Source organism: Eubalaena glacialis, chromosome 4 (genome assembly GCF_028564815.1).
Source record: "Eubalaena glacialis isolate mEubGla1 chromosome 4, mEubGla1.1.hap2.+ XY, whole genome shotgun sequence".
In the NCBI taxonomy this organism is placed as follows: domain Eukaryota; kingdom Metazoa; phylum Chordata; class Mammalia; order Artiodactyla; family Balaenidae; genus Eubalaena; species Eubalaena glacialis.
In genome coordinates, this window is record NC_083719.1 from 135,358,071 (window position 1) to 135,380,379 (window position 22,309).

Sequence of the window (22,309 nt, forward strand, 5' to 3'; positions counted from 1 at the left end):
TAAATATGTATACTTAACTAAATTAACATGTGAAATACTATAAATAGACAACTGATAATTCACTGGTATCTATAAATATGCATATGGCTAACATGGTCCTAAAGCAGAAAACCTTTTTGTTAGGAAAATGAGGGAACACCTTATATTAAGGTGTTATATATGCTCTATTCTGGCATATATGATGTTGAAAGTTCTGTGAAAGAAAATATGTGGTTATCCAATGATAGGAGAACAATTAGGTAAATTATGATGTGGCCACAGAATGGACTATTACATACCCACTAAAATGCATTTAGGAGGAATTTAAACTAATAGAGGAAACGTTTACTTTACAATTCAAATTACAAAGTAGGATACAAAATTATATACATATACTGTGATTCACTCTGATAAAAATACATAAGAGTTTAGGAGAAAAATATTAGAAGAAAGACTAAAAAATATTAACAGAGGGATGGGATAATGGATCTCTTCATATTTCTCATGTTTTTTAAATTTTCTATCCTATATGAATATGCATGATGTTCATAATGATACGATTTGTTTAAAATATGTAAGGCTCCAGTTCCTGTCAGACCTCACCTGTCCTAGAAACACCCACACTCTCCCGTCACTAACGATCTAATTTAGGGGATCACATAATTCCAAAACTGAGTAAGTGAAAGCAATACCCCAGGGGGTTTACAGCTGTGCAGGCTATGGTATCCTTCGACCAGGGTCCAAATCCTGGCTCCTCCATTTATTAACTACAGAACCTTGGGGAAGGCACTTCACCTTTCTAAGTGTTTTTATCTTTAAAATGGGCCAATAATAGAGTCAGCCTTACACAGATTCTCAGGGGGAAAAACATGCCTTACATTCTAGTAATGCAGACAGGAAGAAGATGGAGAAAGAAGATAGAGTGGGAAAAAACAGTATAGAAGTCAAGAGAGGCTGTTGGAAGCCCACAGGGTAGAGAGAGGAAAGGAGTTCAAAACTCTAGTGAGAAACGCTGCTACCCTGGGGAAGGTGGTTTGGGAGGGGCCTGCATCGCCCCACCTATTGTCATAAGTTTGGACTTAAGTTTCAGACATAAGTGTTTTAGATGAGTTCTCATTTTTACTTATGGAAAGTACAGTAGTGCTTCACATAGTGGGGGAAAATTTACAGAATTCATTGACCCCCAGAGGTGGTTCAGGTAGAACAAACAGCTGTGTGTCAGGGAGTTGGTCCCAACCTCTGAGACTCAGGCCATCTGAGACAGGAGGCCTTCGGAGCTACTTACATGCAGTCAGTTGGGGTGGCTGATGAATCCCAACCAATAGGGATGCCAAGAATGAGGGTATAGGACTAATGACCCTGTGCTATAGGTTTCTCAGGAACAAAAAGAGATGAGAACCCAGATTCAACGTATCTATGCTTTAACGAGAAGATGAAGATATATCTCACAATGAGATTCTACTGAAGTGCGAAATGATTATGAGAGACTAAAAATTGTTTTAAATTCATAATGCCCTGATGTTTATGATAGTTAAGTGAAAGAACAAATTAGTATTATGTAAGGTATCACCCTATTTTGGTAATGACGCAGATAATCTGCATAGGAAAAAGACAAGACATATGCCATTAAAAATAATATGAACAGCTAACATGTATTGTTTATGTTTAAAGAACTGGCAGAAATGTGGGCAATTTTAATACTATTTTAGTTATTTTCTGTTGGTGCTTCCTAAATTATCTGAAATCAGTGTGGGCAACTTTGCAATAAAGAAAGAAAAACAAGTTTTAATGCTCTAGTGGGCACCACACCACTTAGTTAACAATGAACAGAAAGATGGGTATCCGTACCACTGTAGCTGTGGACAAATAAAACAGAAAATAATCCTCCATCAAACATTTGGAATATATCTTAGGAAAGGAGAAAAAGAAAGAAATTTATTTTCATCTCCCTCCCACCCACTGCTCTCCGTTTCAAGGCACATAGTTTAAAAACTGAAGGGTTAATTTATCATGATGCTGGGTAAAAAACAAAAACAATAGCCTTGAAAAACTCCAAATAGTTTATTGGCTTTGAAAACCAAATCATGTTATATTATACTAAATAGATTAGAGGTTCAAGACTTTATAGTATTGCATTACCTTGGCAAGAATGCACATAAAGCTCAGTTCTTACCTTTATTGTTAATAGCTTTCTAATCCCTGACTAGAAATTTATAGTTTAGAAATGGCAACACATCTTAAAGATTAAAGCCATGTGACAAGTAGTTCATGTCCCTTAATAACCAAATCACATGCCTTAGATTGGGGAAGCTTATCTGCCTTTTCCTTCTATACGGTTTCATTGGTAGGAAACACTTAATATCCCTATTACATGAATGATGAATGGGACCGTTGGTTATGGTCTGTTATTTGCTTGGCTGTAGTCAATATGTTTTCTTTGGACAGGGATTTCTGTGATTTATCTCTCTCCTGGCCTTATCACTTATTAACTCTGGGTAGACAGGAAAAAGCCAAGGTTGTATATAAGGCCTAGTGGCCATTTAGACCTCTAATGTCCGTGAAAATATCCCTTTTAATGATCCTGTTACACTAGCTACTCAAGTCCTGATTATACTCCACTCCAAAAAGGAAATAAAGGTCGTATTTCTTGGAAAGTATGTACATAAAATATGCAAAATAATATGCTTCCTTCAGACCAGCTTTATTCTTTGCAGAAACGGCTTTCATTTTATAGACGTCACAGAAGTACAGTGGGTTACTTTTAGTGATTCTTGTTGCTGCTGTCCCCATTATGGCACCAACAGTGTTTAAGTTTACAAACGCCAGTGGGTTCAGGATCACAATCACATCGACGTACATCAGATCAGGAGCAATCACATTTTGTGAAAAAATTCCCTTTGGCAGAGAAGAGGCTTGGGACTTAGCCTTTGGATCACAAAAGCAAAAAGAATAAACATTCCCTCTGCCTTGAATTCTTTTCTTTGTGTGTAAATGGCTCATTTGGAGTAATATTTGAGACATGTGGACAGGAGCAGCCTGTTAATTTTTCCTTCTTCTTGGGTCTTTTCCAATTAGGACACTGCGAAGGCAAAACTGCTAGTCAAGTGTTCATTACACAGCCCTCCTTCAGCTGAATCCTAAGTGAAAACAATCTGATATAAAAGAAAACGCTTTCTTGCCTTCCTTTCCCCAATTCTTCCTGAGTTTGCTTAGGCCCGTCTGTATAACAATTAACATATGTGTAGAATATTACCCTTTACAAAACATTTTCATGCCCGTTCTTTCATTGATACTCACAAGACCCTTCGGATGCCCAGAGAAGGAAGGACCCCACCGTCTATTAAGTGGGAGGAAGTCAAAAATCTGGGCCTGAGCCCTCCGTCCCCTCACCCCCACATCAAACCCACCTCCAGGTCCTGTTCACTTTTCCTCTTAAATACCCCCTTGAATCCTCTCACTATATTCCATCTCCACCCATTACCATCCAAAGTCAAGTCATCAAATCTCTTTCCCAGAATACTGCAATGGCCTCCTAACAGGTCTTCCAACATGCATTCTGGTTTCCTGTACTCCAGCCAGCCAGAGTTCTTTGTTTTTGTTTTTGTTTTCCCAAAATGATAGTCTGGTTATGTCCACCTGACCACTTAAGGATTGCTCTTGAGATGACAACTAGACTCCTCCCGCTGGCTACAAGGCTTCATAGGCTTGTCTCTGCCCAATCTTCTCTCTCACCATTCTTTTCCTCTCTCACCATTCTCTTCCTCTCTCTTGAGTTTTTCAGCTTCACTGGAATTTTTACAGCTTTCCAAGATGCCACGTTTCCTCCCATTCAGAGCCTTCTTACATGCTTCTCTCGGCTGGAGCACTCGTTTTCTTTCCCCAACCCCACCTGACCCCATCCTTCATCAATTGCCAGGTTAACTCTTAATCATCCTTCAAATCTCAGCTCATGCATCTTTATCTGAGAGAAAATACCTCTAACTGACCGACTGGCGGTCCTTTGTTATATTCTTGTCTGAAACTCTGTTCCTATTTTTCTGGGCACTTAGCAGGTTTGAAATTGTAAACTTATGAATATCCACATTCCCTCTTAGACTACAAGATCCCTGAAAAAAGGGGCTGTGTGTGGTTTTGCTCAACATGGTTTTAAAACACTGCCTAGAATAGACAGGCAATCCACAAATATTTGTGAGACGAGTGAATGAAGTAACAAAAGAAAGTCATAAAATCAGAATTAGAACCGAGATCTTTTGATTCTGACTCGAACGCCTAGAAAGAAACAATTTCCTTAATCAGATGAAAGCTGGCACACATATAATACCAAACAAAATGTGCCCTAACAACCAATTCTTTGTATTTTGAAGAGAAACCTTCCCATTGTCTGCTTCTTTCTTTTTGCATTTACTTTTAGGGAGCATTCATACCGTACCAGGCACTGCCAGGAGTGTATTACATACATTTACTTATTGACTCCTTAGATGCAGGTACTGTTAAAATATCCTCATTTTACAGACAAAAAAATGAAGAGTATATATAATATAGATCCAACCCCATTGTTTTTCTTTATCAAAAACCCCAGTGACTGTGTTCTCTACATGTAAGTTCAAGTTAAAAGGGATAGATTCTTAATTAACAGCTCTTATTTACATTCCCTGTCATCCAGAGCACAAAAATCAGTGAGGACCCATTGCTTCTGGGCAATATGTCAGTCAATTATTAGAGAACACCTATTGCAAGTAAGATGTAAGTCCAGTAAGTCAAGGTGCTTCAACACAGTGGGCAAAACAGTGTAAGATTAGGGAAGGTTCGCTCTTCCCTCAAGCAGCTTGTGGACTTCTTGAGATGTGTCTACCTAAGATCAAAAGAAGAGAGCCAACAATAGAAGGAAGTGAATGATGAATGAGCCATCTAAGCACATGCAACAAAAGAGATCCAAGGACAGAGACTCTTCCAATTAATCAAGATGAGCCATAGGGAACATCAACGTCACCTAGTCCAATTGGCTCATTTTACTATGAAGAAACTGTAGTCTGGAGCATGTCAGCAACTTGTCCTATGTCTCATAGCCAGTTAGCAGCAGGGCTGGGACTAGAATTCAGACTTCCCTGATCTCAGCCCAGTGCCCTGGCCACTTGCTACTGTGGCCAGAGAACACCTCCGAGGGGAAATAGAGTTTGAACTGGAACTTACAGGGGAATCACCATGTCCAAGGTTGCTAAACATGAAGTGAGCGTGAGGCATACTGAGGAGATGGGTTTGAGTGGAGCCGAGGAAGCACCGGGCCCAGAGCATAGTGAACTGTGAATGCCAAGCCCAGGGGTTTGGGCTACATCTTACATACAGGGAGTAGATAGGGAAGGTTTCTCTGCAGGGACATGTTATGAAAGTGGCTTTTCAGAAGCTTAATCTGGCAATGAACTAGTTTAAGAAGACGCTAAAGAACAAGAGATTCATTAGGTGCAAACTTTTTCCCTAAAACTGATGATTTTGTTTATCCCCAGGATGGCAGCCTTCATTTGTGCAGGAGGTTCCCAAGAACTAAAAACAGAGCTTTCTCCCTGAAACCTCTTGAATGGGGATTGAACCTGATTAGAACCTAAACACCTTTGAAGGGGGCTGGTGATAGACGGTACCCATGTTACTATGGCCTCCAGATCAGGGGTTGAATTTGGGATGGAAATAAGAGAACAGGTGTGTGTTGTTCCTGAAAAAATCAACACCTGAGAACTTTATAAATCTGGGCTGCCTTTTTAAAATATGTATTGTTTGAGGTGGTTTCTAAGAAAATATTTGTTATATCAAAATTGTTATCGTCACATTTATAAATCTTTTTCTTGCTGCCTTATACTGTGCTCTTTGTATTTGTGGTTGATTGATGTTGCTTCTTTAATTTACCGATGACTACATTTTTGTTACTAAAATTCCTAAAGGACATTTCTTAGACATCTAGGAACATGGTGGAGAAGATAAACAACACATATAAAATATTACACCATGGTAGGGACTCAGCAACAAATGAATGAATGAATGATTATAATGGTCATCAGTTATTAATGGAAACTACTAATATCTGGCTAAGTGCTCATGCTAGCTCACCCTAGGTGCTTTATACACATTTCCCTAATACTACCCAACAAGAACAACCCCAGCAAGTTATTATTCCCTGTGATAATATAAGGTTGAGGCGACTGTGGTTCAGAGCTATCGTACAATGTCCCAAAAATAACCTGTCTGGTAAGTGGTAGAGCTGAGAGTTCAAGCTACACCCCTCATCTCTTAAACCCAAGGACTCAATCACTATCTACATCATCTCCTTGGAAGTGAGGGAGGAAAGACTAAGGGGAAGGAATGAAAAGAGGGAGAAGCGAAGAAAGAAGAAGAGAGAGTGGGGGCAGAGGGAGAACATAAGAGGAATGGGGAGAAAAAAGGAAAATTTGAAAGACATGGTACATGTCATCAAGTTTCATGGAACATATTCAGCCAACATGGTCCCTTCTACATGCAAAGTAATTTGAGGCATGAGGTACAAACAAGAAGCATTTCCAGGAAGAATATTTATTTCAAAGTGGATTCTGAGACTAACATACAAGGATTATGTATGTCTCACAGGGGCAGGAAGCTTGGTGGAAAACGTTAAGAATAGGAGAACCCAGTGGTAGAAGGGATTTGAGATGTGACCTACCCAAACATCTGAGCTGTTAGGTGATCATCCATTGGGGGCTTTCACCAACTTTTGGGCAGTAGGCAGTATATAGCTCTTGGTGCACACCTAAGCTGGTCCAACATCCTGGTGGCCCATTTCTCCAGTCATGTTTTTCCCAAAGTCAGTAGCCCCTCCAGTGGAGGAATAACTGGACTGAAGTTAAAAAGTACATTTGGATTTGGCCACCTCTTATGAGGAAAAACCAATTCTAAGAACTTTGAAGAAGCAGCTAAAGGCTCCTGGGAGTCTTTTATCAGCTCCCAAGGTTACTTAAAGTTTAGTGGGAGAGATTACAATTCTAAAAGATCCAAGTCACTTCAAGACATAACAACTGCAGGAAAGCAAGCTACGAGAAGAACAAAGATATTGGCGAGACCCCTTCCAGGGCAGTGGAGGTTTATGGGGATTTACTTCCCATTGCACTGACGGACCAGACACACGATTAGAGAGGGCTTTGAAAACAGTCCTGTCCTTAGAAAGGGTTTTTGTTTCCTCCTATTAGAAAACATGATTTAAAATGTAAAGTCAGCCTTGCTCTACATTTACATAAGAATAACTGGCCACAATAAATCACATCAGGGATGCGCTACTGAGCTTTTTTGTTCTGATCCAGTTGGGCTTCACTTTGCTCCCTCACTCTGATTGGGCAAACACCAGAGAACCGCACAGCTGGCAGCTGAGAACACCTCACGTGCCCCTGGTCTGAAGCACCAAAGATGGAGAGCTGCCCTCCTGTCCCTACCAGCGGAGCCAGCTTGCAGGCAATCTGCGTTTAGTCAGATTCTTTCCCCCTACCCCCAATAGTCTGCCTTTATTTGCATAGATTAGGCCAGGCTGTTCCTGTCTCAGTTGTGTGGGGTTTTTTTTCATCGATTATAGATTTTTAGGGACTTGCACATACACACACCCAAACCCTCTCACACACACTCAGAAAAGAACAGTGCCTTAGTTTGGGCTGTTGTTTTTCAGTCCTAGGACATTTCTTTTTTTCTTTTTAAAGGGAAAAATTCCAAGTGATATTCTACTAAGAAACAACTGTTAGCTCACCCCATCCAGAAAACCAAGCCTCACATCTTGAAATGCCGTGGATGTTAAAGAAAATGAAATGTGAGCTTCTGTGGGTGGACGGAAGGGGAGGGCTGCAGGTTTCCAATGAGCTGAGCGGTTGTTCGGATATGAAGAACAGAGAGGATTTACAACCCATCCCTGTGCCTCCGCTAGAAAGTGGTGACAAGCAGAGAGGTAAACTGAGCAAATCACAGAGGCTTGGCAGCAGCGGCCATAAACACTTCATGATAATGATCAAGAGTTCCAGGTGTAGTTCAGAAATTAACAGAGACTCCCTTTTGCTAGAAATGGTGTAATGTCACAGTGACTGTGAACAGCCAGCTACATCAACAGGGAAGTTTTTGTACCAGTTTCTTTTAAAATTTTATTTTTCCAATGCAGGGAGGGGTGAGAGTCTCTCTTAGAATACTTAAAAAACTAAGTCTTCTTGTCTATTGCCCACCATTTGAGGCAAGATCAGCAGAAGCATTTTTTCATACTTTAAATTTCCCACACACTTACACACGTGCGGGAAATCCTGGAGTGCACACCCAGGATTTCTCTCTCTTATCCTTAACTACTTTGCAAGACTTGCAAATCGGCCGCTTTTACCTTTGATCTTAATTCCCGTCTTATACAGGTTTTCCAAGATGTGATTTCTTAAATTGATGGTAATTTTTTTAATGGTTAAAAAAATTCCCAATAACGATGGGTCCCCTAGCCATTTTCTTTTGAGAACTTAAGCAATTTAATGGGGATGATTTTTTTTTTTTAACTTTTATGGCCAGGTGGCTCAAGGGGATATTTTGTTGAACACTGATTAAAAATAATTTCTTCTAAAGGAGTCCTGACCACAAAATGGAACCATTAATGGGCAGGGACGTTGTCACCAAAGCGGAATCATGCCTCATCGCCTCTCGTTCCTCCTATCACACGAGCATTTTCTTCTTCTTTTTCTTCTCCTTTTCTTGTCCTTAATGGCAGAGTAAATAAGCAGCCAGCGAGGCCTAAATGTTTTCGGCCAAAAACAGAGTCCAAACTCCGTAGAGAAAACATTTGGCCTCTGTGGTTTTGTAATATGTTCCAGAACACTGAGTTCAGTGAAGAACATTGTGAAAAACTCCCATCCATCGGAATGATGGTGGGGAATGTTACAGTATCAGAAGTTTCATTTGGTCCTTTTCCTGCAGGCCCATAATGAGGCTTGTAAAAAAAAAAAAAAAAAAAATAGCGCTATGTGGAAGTTCTCATGGGAAAAATGAATGGCAAGAAATCCTAGCTTTAAAAGAAACAGCTAATCTGCTAGTTTGATTGTTCTTCAAAACTTACGCTGAACCAATGAGCCTAATTAAAAACACTTGGCCTACTTCTATAACGCATCATCGCTTTCTCTATGCTTCGTTTGTATACACCACAAAACTCCAGATAGACTATTATTTTTTCAAGTGCTCACTAACAAAGTGCTGACTTTGTTGGGATGGCTGAGCTAATTTCTTGAACTCAGTGTGAAACCTTAGCTGAACAAAATTGTGGTAATTTTCCTTAATTTGTAAAAGTGATTGGAGTGCAAACAAAATTTTCCTCTTGGGTCAATCCTATAATTTTCAATTAACTAAAACTAATAGGCAGGCAGGCACCAAACCTGCATTTTGTTTAAAGGACTGGGAGGCATTTCCAAGGGTCAGGATGCATTAATTGTTTTTATAATTTTGAGGGGGGTGGAGAGTCACTAATAAGCATGGTCGGTTTTGTTCCTAGTGTTAAAATACAAAAGGAAAGATGCTTCGAGGTAAAATGTCACAGCAAAATAAAATTTGTCCATTTAATTGTACGGTTATAATTAGGATGTGTTAGCACAGTTATCCCTTCATGCTCTGGAGTCTCCTTGTGTGAAAGCAACTTACACTCTGTACTTAAGTTGGCCTTCTGGTCCTTTATTGAATGAAGAAGGAAACATGGGGCCAGTTTCTGAAGACAGCTGCCCAGCGATGACTGCTACTTAGCAGAGGACCTAGAATGTTACCACTCCCAGTGTGGTCCTTGGACCAGGATCATCCGCTTCACCTTCGGAGCTTGTTAGAAATGCAGAGTCTCAGGTCCCACCCAGAGCTACTGAATCAGAATCTGGATTGCAAAAAAGATCCCTCGGTTAGGGATCTTTTTGGTTCCCTAAAGATTGTTTGGTTTGCACACAACAATCTGAGGCTCTCTTCAAGTACACACTGGGCACTCAGACTGTGCCCTTGATATATTTGCATAGAGAACATGCCTGGTTCTCTCCATGTGATGGGAGGAAGTTCACATTCACCCTATAACTCTAGCTTCTTACTGCAAGGCGGGTCCATGTGCCAAAGCTGTTTGGGGTGGCAGGGGGCAGTCGGTGTGGGTGGGGGGGGAGAAAAATTCAGCTTACAGGGAAAGAAAGCACCAATCCAGAATGAAATACGAAAATCACCAATTGTCGTTAATACAAATGCCATGACCAAGCTAGAAGAACGTCGTACTGGGCTTTAAAGCACATCCCTACTCCATAAAGCAAACAAACCGCCACACAGATGGTTTGACATCCAGAGAGACTCAGGATTGTCGAGCACTCCTTTCCTCTTCCCTTATTTCTCATGCTGCTGCTTTAGGTGTCCAACCCATGATTTCAACAGATCCTGTCATTCAACACGGACACCCAGATGAATTCTTAAATAATAATAGTAGTAGTAGTAGTAGCACCTCATTTGGTCATACATAGGGTGAAATGGAGAAAGAAAGTGGATCTTAAGAGAAAACAGATTTTAGAATAACACACACACATATATACAAGATAGCATCGAAGACCCACAAGGCCAAGGCAGCTCTGTCCACCATCTGCAGTAGTTCTTACCTGTGTAAATGAATCTTCCCGGTGTCCCTTTGCAGAACTGTTTGGATTTGTAGGACAATGTGACCTCTACAACACCAGGGATGTGCCGAGGAGGAGTCTGCACCCGGATGGCATGAGGAGTAATCAACTAGGGAGGAGACGTTTGGGAAAAAAACATTGTCACTGCATTATGTAAAGGACTCATTTCATATGTTTCTTATCAGCTCTCAATAAACATAGCCTTCAAACACATAATTAACCTGTCAGTGTTTAAATACAATCGTGATGGAACCTGTATAAAAGACACTGACGACAATATTTACAAGTGCTCTGAGCACAGCCATAACAACTTTATCTGAGTTTTCCTACACGGCAGGCACTCTGCTTCCTGGTTTGAAAAGTGAACCTGGCCTAATGAAATGATTTATCTACTACAGGATATCCTTTGGAAAATCTCTGTTTGAAGCAGACACCCAAATCAGAGCTGAGCTCTGCCACTCCTCTCCAGAGCTGGTGGGCCTGGTGTTTGAAGTGAGCCCTTAAACATGTGCAAAACACAGAGGTAGGAAATCAGTGGGCCAAGGTGCTCTGATTAGCTGCAGAGCACATGTAGGAAATGCCCCTGAAGACCATTTGGTGCATTAACTACCAGAGGCACAATCAAAGAGCTTTAAAGGGGAAACCCAAGAATGTGCCTCCCTGAAATAGCTGAGGGATCTAGCAGAACTAAGGACTGTCCATAAAAGGGAAATGGAAAGTTGGGGAGGGGGCTGGAGGATGCTCAGTGGTCCATTATGCAATGCCACGTGCACAATGAGAAAGGTCATTTCTGAACCCTGTTGGCAGCCAGAGTGCACTGCAAAGCAGAATTTATTTTTTAGTACTCGTATCTTTGTTTATATAACTAAAATGTTATTAACGGCCATAAAACTGGCATTATCTGCTTCTTTGAAAACCCCAGCGCTGGTATTTGACTGGCTGACCTCTGATGGTGCTGGACTCTGCGTGCTCTCTCTGTGGTGCGTGCAACAGCCCATTCGTTACTCCTTTCAGACGCATTTAGATCAGTGCTGCGGTACTGAGTCAGTATGCAATGGGTGATCACTTGAGTTTATACTAACTCACGTTTGTGCTGTTCTTAAAACTTAGACAGGGCTTTTGTTTCAATATGCAAATTCAAATGTTTTGCCCAGAGAATCACAGGTGACACCATGAGAATCCAGGTGACACCCACAAATGCCAGCCCCTGCGTCCTGCCTGGGTAAACTGTCCTAGCACAAAGTCCTGGCAGAAAGAATGTAAGAAAGTTGCTACTGCTAAAATCCGCAAGTAATTTCTTTCAAATGCTCTTTCTTGAAACATAAAGGTCATCTGCATAAAAATCATTTTAACTTAGTAATTAGAAATGCCTATCCTCTTCCATAGAATGTGTGGACCCTTAGTTTATTTGCGGGAAATACACAGAAGATACTTCAGTAATACCGTGCTTATGTGGAACCCCTGGAGACTGAGCTCTCCATGGCTAAGTTTTTCAGACGGCTAAGGGTTTATCCATAAAAGCACAAAAAATATTTAAGATTTTGACCTTCTCATACTGAAATTCTTCCAAAATGCATTGTATGTTTTCTAAAGTTAGCAAAGTATATATAATTTAATTTAGCCTTGATAACTCAAGATTTTCGTTTGGAACACCCCTTCTTATATCTTGTATCAAAGCTCTATTTATCTTAGACCTATATATCTTCTATAATACAGAAAAGCCCTAAGTGACCACTGAGGTATGAGGGGCTATTTTCCCCTGCACTAAATGGCCCTGGATACCTATGCATTTTAAATTATTTCTATTTTATTCATTTTTTTTGTCTTTCTTCCTCCTGGTGTCCTTTGCACCTTCTATACTGCTCTTCTAATCTTTAAGCATCGAAATCAGGAAATCAAGTTTACTATTGTATAGAGAATAGGAGAAGAAAAGAGGCTCTGGAGAGCAGTAAAAGATGATCTTCCAAAATCAAGTGCATGTTTAATCTCAACTGATCAGACAGTGTTTTTGCAATGTTGGGATTAACACTTGCTGAGTACCTAGGTTATCTACTACATTGCCAAGGATTTTACTTGCAAACACTAATTTGGTCAGATGTGTTTTACTTGCAAACACTAACTTTGGTCACTAATTTGGTCAAAATCGTAAGTATTTTTATCCCTTTTTTTCAGATGTGAAAACAGAATCATAAATTGTTAAACTGCTTGCACAAATCACCCTCGTTAGAGCAAATAAGAGCAAAAAAGTGACCCCAATGCAGTTCAAAAAATGACAGGAACAAATTCTTCCTATCTAACCATAAAAAAGAAATTGTTTATATTCATACCTTTAAACTTTTTAAAGGTAGCATCAAACTCAAAATTTTCAGATCCAAAGACTGTGTGTGTGTGTTAATCTACATGCTATATCCATTTTTCATTTACTGCCTGGTCCTTGGCTATGTTTTTGATGGTGGAAGTTGCCATATAGTTATATTCCAAATAAGTGGTATGCTTCTATCTTAAGAGTTACTTGGACTGTAGAGTAACATTAATTTATGATATTTAGGAGAACTTTCAGCCAGTTACAAAATACTTCACCTGCCCTCCCTTTTCTCAGGGGAAATACATTTTAAAAGATGGAAAGATATCAGCAGACAATTGAGACATCTTTTTAAGCATAAGAACTTATTACCTATGAGTTGATACACTAAGAAACAAAATTCATGGGCCTTACAAATTGATTAGATATGACTGCAAAGAAACTACTAAGAGAGTGGGGTGTTGGCATAAAGTACTAGGCTAGGAAATTGAAACAAATTTTCATTTACAATTTTATTTTCAGTTTTAATCAATCACTCTAACTAAAGCAGAGATTCACTCTTGAAATAACTATCCTTCGCAAATGAGGTAGAATATGAATCATCATTAGAGAGTGAATTTGTTGATGTTTTCCTTGCTGTGGATGTTAGTCTGGGAACAGGCTCTAGCACTGACACGTGATACTGATGGCTTACAGAAGGAAAAACTTGTATCTAACTTCTGTCAGTTGAAAGCAGAGGCTTAATTACTAATCACTCAAAGAATTACAGTATTTATTACGGGAAGGGGTGCTAGTAATCATTTAAAACTAACACTCTCATTTCATTAGTGAAGGACACAAAAGTCCAGAAAAGTCTAGTGGCTGCAAAAATTGACCCAACATCTTAGGGAAAAGACAGGGTCTAGATTTGGAAGTCTAGAACTCAAGACCCACCTCCAAACCCCTCCCCCCATCTCAGGATAAATTTCCCACATTGTTCCAACCTGGCTGAACTAAGGCAGCCCCTCTAAGTTACAGAAGGAGGAAGGGCTCTAGTAAGTCTAAATTTTCCGAACTTCCATCATTGGAATACCACTTTCTTAGTTTTGCCCTATCTATAAACCACCTATACAATTATGTACTTAAAAATTTTTAATTGGTTAACTTTTTGTTTAAAATAACTTATTTTAAAAGGAAGCTATATTATTATCGCAACTGGTATCCCCTGCCAGAATAAGAAGGAACTGTGGGTGGTAATCTTAAAGTTAATATAATGTTAGATCCTAGCTAGATAATGTTGACAACCTGCGTGGGTTTATTGAAAAGGGAGTTGAGCTAGTGCTGAACGTTACAGACTTGTTTGCCCCAAATGAGACTTTGTCCCTTAACATAAATCAGAAGGATTAAAAGAGAAATAAAAGGAAAATCACTTTCTCAGGATATGATTCAGTTCTACTTAATGTCTGTGTCGAATCCAAAATGGTCTCCTGTACAACCAGGGGGCACATACCCCACACTTTGGGAAATTCTATTCTAAGTGATTAGAGAACAGATTCACTCTTTTGACTTAACTTCCTTAAATCACAAACCAAACGAGCTAAAAATAAATATTCTTCTGAAACCCTGTAGCATCTGACACTACTTTCTTCCTTTTTGGAAGTCTACACTTTCTTCACTTCTGTGACACTAATTATGAGACCTAAGACTTGCAGAGCATCTGATGGTTTATCAAAGCGCTTTCACATTCACTCTTTTAAAACCCATCCTTATGGGATATGTATTCCAGATGAGAAAAGTTGAGGGTCAAGCAAGTTAACTAACATTATTTGAAACAGTAGAAGAAAACCCATCTCTTACGCCTGTAAATAAGTGTTTTCCAGGGCTCCTCTCTTATTCATTGGTTCCTGTTCTCTTCATGTGCCAACTATTTCTTTCTGCCAACTTGTTAACTGTAGAAATTTCACAAGTCTTGTTCTAGATCGTTTTCTTTTTCACTCGCCTGACATTTCTTGAACTCACTCATTGGCTCAACCACCTCGCCTAAACTGACTTCCAAATCTACACCTGTAGCTTTGATCTCTTTGGCCAAGCACCACATTTTTATGAACAACAGAGTAACAGAATCTCCCTGAACATGTCTTATTGCCACCTCAATCTCAACAGGGCCCAAGATAAATTTATCATCTTCCTACCTATAAATGTATTTCTTGCTCCTGTGTTCCCTCTCTCAGCTAAGGGAACACTCTCCTTTGAATCACCCAAAATAGAAAACTTAGGATCATCTTACTTTTTTTCTCCCTTCAACTTTTCTTTTAGTCATGTTGATTTTACCCTCCACTGAATTCCACTGGCCCCTTGCCTGCCTTCTTTATGCTGTTCAGGTTGTCACCATTTCTTACTCAGATGACTGCAATATTATAACTGCCTTCTGAATGGTCTCTCTCTACTTCTACCTTCTCCACCAGAATTATCTTCTTCAAATCAACCTCACCACGTCATGCCCCGACTCAAAACCTCACCTGCCCCCTTTGTGTATGGTATATAGTCCAGACTCCTTGGCATGGTAGTCAGCTGCTCTAAGGCCTGACAGCTGATCACCCTTGCTAGTCACCCTCCCCACTCTGCCCTTCCACACTCTGAAGGCCATGTGGATACATGAAAACACCACGGCCTTGCCTAACATCTTTTCTTTGTTCATGCCATTTCTTGCCTAAACTTTCCCCTACTGATATTCTTCTTGTTCTTTAAGACCCTCACCAGATGCTCTCTCTTCCAATAAGTTTTACCTGATCCACAGTTACCCGCACCTTTGTAAGAATTTATATAATTATGGAATGTATACTACAGAATTTAGCATCCTATTTTACTTTGTGCCATAAAGATTTTCTTACACACCTTTCTCCCATTAGATGGTCCCTAAGATCGGCTACAGGGTCTAATTCATATCTGTATCCTCTAAAGTATTTAACTGAATGCCTTACATACAGGATATTTCCAAAATATTTCTGAAATAAATACTTGTGTAAATTAGACCAGAATTCTACTAGATGTTTGATTGCATTAAGCAAGCAATCCCTATCCATAAGAACCCACTATTCTTAACCTGATAATATTTAACCCTCATTCCCTAAGTTGCTCTTAAAATTAATTATCCAACTGGCCCAGCACTCAGGTCCCTGCATGAGACTACTGCTCAGATATCATCTAAGTGGTAAAAAAGAAGATGTCTAAAGGTCTGGGACTCATTCCAGTGAGAAGGGATAGGCGAAACAAAGAAAAAAATGGTTAAGCAATACTAAAAAGTGGGCCACAAAAGATCAGTGCTCCAACAGCAGTGTTTATTTCTAGACTGATGACATTAGATGTGATACATCTTCTGTCTCTCCTGATTCTTCCTCGTGTGTGTGTGTGTGTGTGTGTGTGTGTACTTCTGTGTTTATTTGTGTGTGTGAGAGAGTATGCATGTGCTTGCACAGGAAATAATAATCATATAAATAATTCTGGAATAAATAAATTCATACATTTACAGGTATTACTTTTATTATGAGAAAAATATTACTAAAATCAAAAGTAGAATATTATCAGTTTTGTGCAATATGTATTGCATGTGATTATATAAGAATTAGATATATATTTGCATGGAAGAAAGACCAAAAGGAAAATCATCAAAGTGTCAAGAGAAGTTACCACTAGATGGTAAAGTTACGGGTAATTATATTTTCCTCTGCTTACCTCCTTGAATTTTCCGGCTTCTCAACAGTCAGAATGCATTAATATTATAATCAGAAGCAATCATTTTTAAGTGTGGTATCACAATGAAAGAAACACACATGGTCTCTGCAAGGCCCCAGAAGAGGCTGCCAGCACACCAAGGACCTGCCGGCGACAGCAATTTTGCTCCCTCCGAGCTGCCTGTGTGAGCATTTTCTCTTCTCCAGACTCAGAGCACAAGAGCAGAAGAGTCCCGAGTGGTCGGCCAGGCGAGGCACACTTGCTGTGGCCTCTGGGTACAAAGTGAAGCTGCTGTGACCGTGAGAGACAGGATGCAGACATGGGGGGCGGTGGGTGAGGCCTGTCCTTGACAGAAGTGGGAAACAGGAAAGAGGAACGACTCCCTCTATGGGTGCACAGAGAATCATGAAAGATGCATAGGGTTGGAAGCAAAACCCCAAAGAGGCAGTCTGCAAAGCCTGGGAGTCCAGAAGAGGGGCACGGGAGAGGATAATTCTCCAAGTGGTTTTTATAAAAGTCTCTAGCAGGATCAAAAGTGTGACCCACGTGGTGGGTGAATGAGAGTACCTAGTATTTTAAAATATTAATGGAGACATGTTGGAGAATTCCGGGGGAAAAGGACAAGTCTTGGGAATCACCTTCTTCTCTGAGAGCCGGTAGCACTTACTATCTGTATCCCTGTAGCTCACACTAAATGGATGGTGGTGATGACCTTGATGGTGACTTCAGCAGCAGTGACTTTTCATTGTCTTCTTACTATGTGCCACGTACTGTGAGAAACTCCTTCAGTGATTTCTGTCCTATAGTATTAGGGACAGGCAAGGGTAGTAGCTGGTTCACAGATGTGAAAAATGAATTTCAGGAAAGTTAAGAAAAATGACCAGGGAACCGATAAGAAGCATCAAGTCTGCCTGACTGATGACCACCATTATACAACCACAGCTGTCCCTCCCTACTACTGTGTATTGTTTTTCCATAATTCCTGGCACTTGTACTTTTCATCCTACCTCCACTGTTAACGGGGTGGAAGGGGTCCTCAGCCTCTCCTGCATTCAAAAATGTTCTGGGAACACAGCAGGTCCTCAAAATAACCTTTCTCATTGGTGAGAGGCTGGCTGAGAATTATGTCCCAGCAAAACAAAAAAGCAATTCCAAGATAAGCTTTTACGCACGTTTTCCAACCAATGGAACTATATGAAATAAATGTAATTTGAAGTTCCATGCCACAAAGCCAAAAAAATAACTGGGATTACTAGAAAGCGCACAAGTGATTTTTCATTACCACCCTTAGGACTTAATATTTTAGCCTTAATCACTTTCAACACTAGAAAGTAAAAACAAAACAAAAAACTCCAAAACAAGCAAAGACTTAAAGAGAAGGGGTAAAAGGAAGGAAAAGTTAAAGTTTGTTCTGTGGAAAAAAAATGAACAGTTATGACTAGAAAAAGGCTAACGTGGGCACCGGTACAGTGGTTTTTAGGTATTACCCCTCCAAGAGTCTGGGTTCTAAGGTACACTGGCCCATTCACCAGTGTCACCCTCTGTGCCTCACTTTACCGTCTTATCCTGCACCAGCTCCTGCTCTGTGGGAGTACAGACAATAACGTGAAATATGCTTTGTGTTTGGGTAGAGCTTCTCTAGGGACCCTAAAGCACTTTCCAGATTAATTTTTTAATTTATGTATTCATAATTCTCACAGCATTCTCCCTCCTCCTCAATTAGGATAATAATATCCATCTCTTTTGAGATAGGCAGGGGGTGCTGAGTGATGGACATAAAACAGACACTTAAATAAGGAAACTATAACATAAAAGCATAATTAAAGCTTCAAAACCAAATCGACTAAGGAGCTTTAAAGAGACACCACAGTGATGGTGACCACACAAGAAAACTTATTTTCCTTCCACTCTGGGGCATTCATCTTTCTGTAGTTAAACATGGTGTTTAAAAAATACTATTTCCTGGAGTTCTTAAAGAAAGTTGAAATATGATCAGTGTATATTCTTGGGGACTGTGCTGGCTGTACCTACATATTTTATCTCTATTCCCCTGAAGTGGATACAACATAAGTCAGGGGATGCCAGCTCTTCTCTCTCAGTGTATTCTGGTTTGTTCCCTAATCAGGGTTCTCTGGGTTTCGTAACCCAGATTTTTTTCATTCCCAAGAATTGCCTGTCTCAAAGGCAGTATATGATTTCTCAGGGAACGTGAGAGAAAGCGCGTGGAAGCATTTACTGTTTCACAAACATTCTGGTTTCCTTTTGTCCTTTCAAGAAAATAACAAAACCAATGTTTAGCAAAATATGTTGGGTCACATGAATTCCCAAAGATAAACTTTATGTATGAATGTCAGAGGAGACTTTTGAAACCAAAGTCCCAGGAATTGAGTTAAAAGGGGATTTAAAATCTACGTTTTAACTGTCAGTAGTTATCTCCTAACACTGTCTGAAATGTCTCTCACATAGGTATTGACATAGACACAGATACATAGAAGAGAGATATAGATCTATTTTCCTATTGATTGCCTGCATCCCCCAACTAGAATATAAGCCCCATGAGGATACGAACTTGGTCTTTCTTGTTTTCACTACTCTGTTTCCAGTTTTAAGAGTGCCTGGGAACTAGCAGACATTCAATAAATACTTATTGAACATTGAATGAGTAAATACCGTGACATCATTAACCACCACTAATAATTAGGATAAAGATTCAATAACGTCCCTTATGAATCTACCAAAAAGATATCATCAATACCACCCCATTCAAAAAATCTTTTTACTAAAGAAAAAAAATTATTTTAACTTTGCCCCCACAGACTTCCTGGTAGCCTCATTAAACATTCACCAAAATATACTACCCAATTCTTCTGACCGAGAAACTAGCCAGGTCCCTAAATCAATGCAGTTAATTGTACAAAACAAAACAGCAATAAGATCATCTTTCAAAATAACAGATCGGGGAGAAAAAGGCTAAAATAAATACATTATGCTTCAACTACCTTTGGTTTTGTGGGTTGATTGATTTATTTATTTTTCGGTAATTTATTTTTTAAATAAACTTTCTCCACCTCTCTTCCCAGGATGTAAATCTTGTGCCAATTGGGCACCATTAAAGATTGGATCCCATCCTGACCATCTGGGAGCTGGAAAAGCACTGGTGAGTTCCTGAGGTCCAGAGTATTCCAGACGGAGAGGACTGGACACCAGTAACGCCAGCCCCTGTGGTTTGAAACTGCACAATGGGCTCTTTCTCAAGGCTTGTTTTTCTACATTCAGTCAAGAAGGAATATCATTCCCTAGTTGGGCCTGTCTTAGGGTCCTGGGTTGCTGCTTTGTTTGTTTGAAAATTAAAATATAAAAGAAAAAGGAAGGCCAGATACATTTTTGGAAGGGGCTGCATGTCATCAAAGCTGGTGGTTTGCAGGGCAGAATCGTTGCCTGCAAAGATTAGGAATTAGGAAGAAAAACGTAAGAACCAAAAGGTAGACTAGCTGGGAATGAATTCACCTTTCACCAAAAAGTCTTTTAGGTTCTTTCGGAGCTCTAAGAAAAGGATATCAAAGCTGTAAGATGCTAAACAGTGACTCATTCTCACATTCTTCAGTGGTATAGTTCCTATTTGCATCCTATCTACAGTGATCCTTGCGCATATACTCAGTAACTCCTGATTTAACACATCCCTCCAGGAAGTGAGTTCTGCGGAAAACTGAAGCCAGCCCCCTTTAAATACCGTGCCACCACAACTGCTTTCACTGAAGTCTTTCGAGGATGCATTACACACATCATGCTGTTTCAGACAGAAGGTATTGAATATAATTGCCATCTCTTTCTTGACTACTCAGGGCCACTGTCATCATGAACAGCCATTAACATGCTGCGCAGTAATATAGTTCTTCGTCTGCTTTTTAGGTTTTCCTTTCCTTCCCTTGACATTAAGCTGTCACTTCTGCTGTCACTGAGCCTGCTTCTAACAACCCGCCTCTAGTTTGCTCCTTCTAATTTGCTATGACCTGGGAAAACAGATAACATAGTTGGTTTAAAATTACTGTTCTGGTTACCTCAAAGTCTGTTATTTTATATATTTACTTTTTTTTTTTTTTTTTGGGCTCACTTCTGGTTTCATGTTGAATTTTGGAGAGTTGCGGTCACTAGGACACTCTTCTCTGGATAAATGAGCTTTCACTACCTTCTTTTTAGATGGTTAAAAAAAAGATGGCTCTGGAGTCAGAAAGATTTTGGTTCAAGCCCAAGTTTTGCAAATTACCGGCTGTGGGACCTTTGGAAAGTCACTCAACCTCTCTGGCCTTCAATTTCACTGTCTGGGAAGGGGGAAGGGCTAGTTATCTAACTAGTGTTATTAAAGGATTTATTGAATTAACGCCTATAATGAGTTTAGGAGAAGGCCTCACTGGTATCAATCACTTAAAAAGTGTTAGTTTTATTACTACTTAATCCTCACCATAACCAACAGATTTACACTAAGGTATTTATGTGCATCCTTACTGCACAATAAATATATCTAAATATAAACTACCTAATTATACATGCATTAACAAAAACCAAACTGCAGTCTATCTGGTACTGACACTATGAAGCAGCACTGAATATAACAGTTGCTAAAAAGTAGCATTTGTTTGATTGAATGAATGAATGAAAGGAGAAGCAGTGTCATCAACACTATTTTGTATAAATTAATGCCTCTGAAGTGTAAGGCTCTGTGCTAGACTGTAGACTAAGCTGAATTCAGCATGGATCCTGCCTTCAAGGGAGAGGGCAGCCCCTTATGTCACAATAATCAAAGATAGAAAGTGATAAGAACATAAGATGGTACAGATAAGGCCATTAGGAATTTAGAAAGAGAAAATATTCAATACCTAGAGCTGTGAGGGAAGATTTCACAGACAAAAATGATTTTTTTCTGGATCGTAAAGGGCGGAAGGATTTGGGCACAGAAAGGAGGGAAAAGCATTGTGGAAGGAGGAATGGCATAAACAAGACAAGAGTGCAGAGGTGAAAAAATCACTGCAGGCATAAAGAGCCACATCTTTATCCAATCACTCATTGTGACTGGAGCAGAAGTTAAGATGAATGGCCGGTAAGGATGTTGAAAAGAAAGGTCAGAGGCTTACGGGGCTGTGCTTGAATCCCAAACTACGGAGTTACGGCTTTAGGAAAGAGGAAGCCAGTAAGGTTGCATAAGGAGAAAGGCTTTAGGTCAGATCATCAGGGAGCCATTCCAGCAATCAGCATTGAGCATGGATGAAATGAGCACAACACTATATAAATATTGACTTTCTTCATTAAAGTCACATGACTGCAGCCAGCTGTGAATTCTGTCTGTGATTCACGTTAAAATTAGAAACACATCACACTTCTGTGGTTTATCCGTTTTCAAGTTATAGGCACATATGTGTACCTCCCAAATGCACTGTAAATAAATAGCTGAAAATGTCAACCTAAAGGCGCTTTTAACTAACCCATAATTATCAACATAGAGGATAGACTTAAAGTGCCTTAGTCATTAAAAATAACAATATAGACTAGAGGATTTTAAAGCATAAGGTGAGCATGGTTGTAACTATGTAACTATATTAAAAAGCCCATTAGACTATTTTTAATCTGTTTTTTAAATACGCTGGCTCATTTAGAAATCATTCCCTGTGAAATAACTTGG

At 39.7% G+C, this 22,309-nt stretch overlaps 1 protein-coding gene across 4 annotated transcripts in view; it reads right to left on the reverse strand.

Annotated features, from left to right (window-relative positions):
• Positions 1-22,309, reverse strand: part of EBF1 (EBF transcription factor 1) — a 392,672-nt gene that overhangs the window by 67,172 nt on the left and 303,191 nt on the right. For all 4 annotated transcript variants that reach the window (XM_061188385.1, XM_061188383.1, XM_061188381.1 and 1 more), the window contains exon 10: positions 10,605-10,731. In XM_061188385.1, the coding sequence (XP_061044368.1) occupies positions 10,605-10,731 (127 nt within the window). The remainder of the gene's footprint in view (positions 1-10,604; positions 10,732-22,309) is intronic.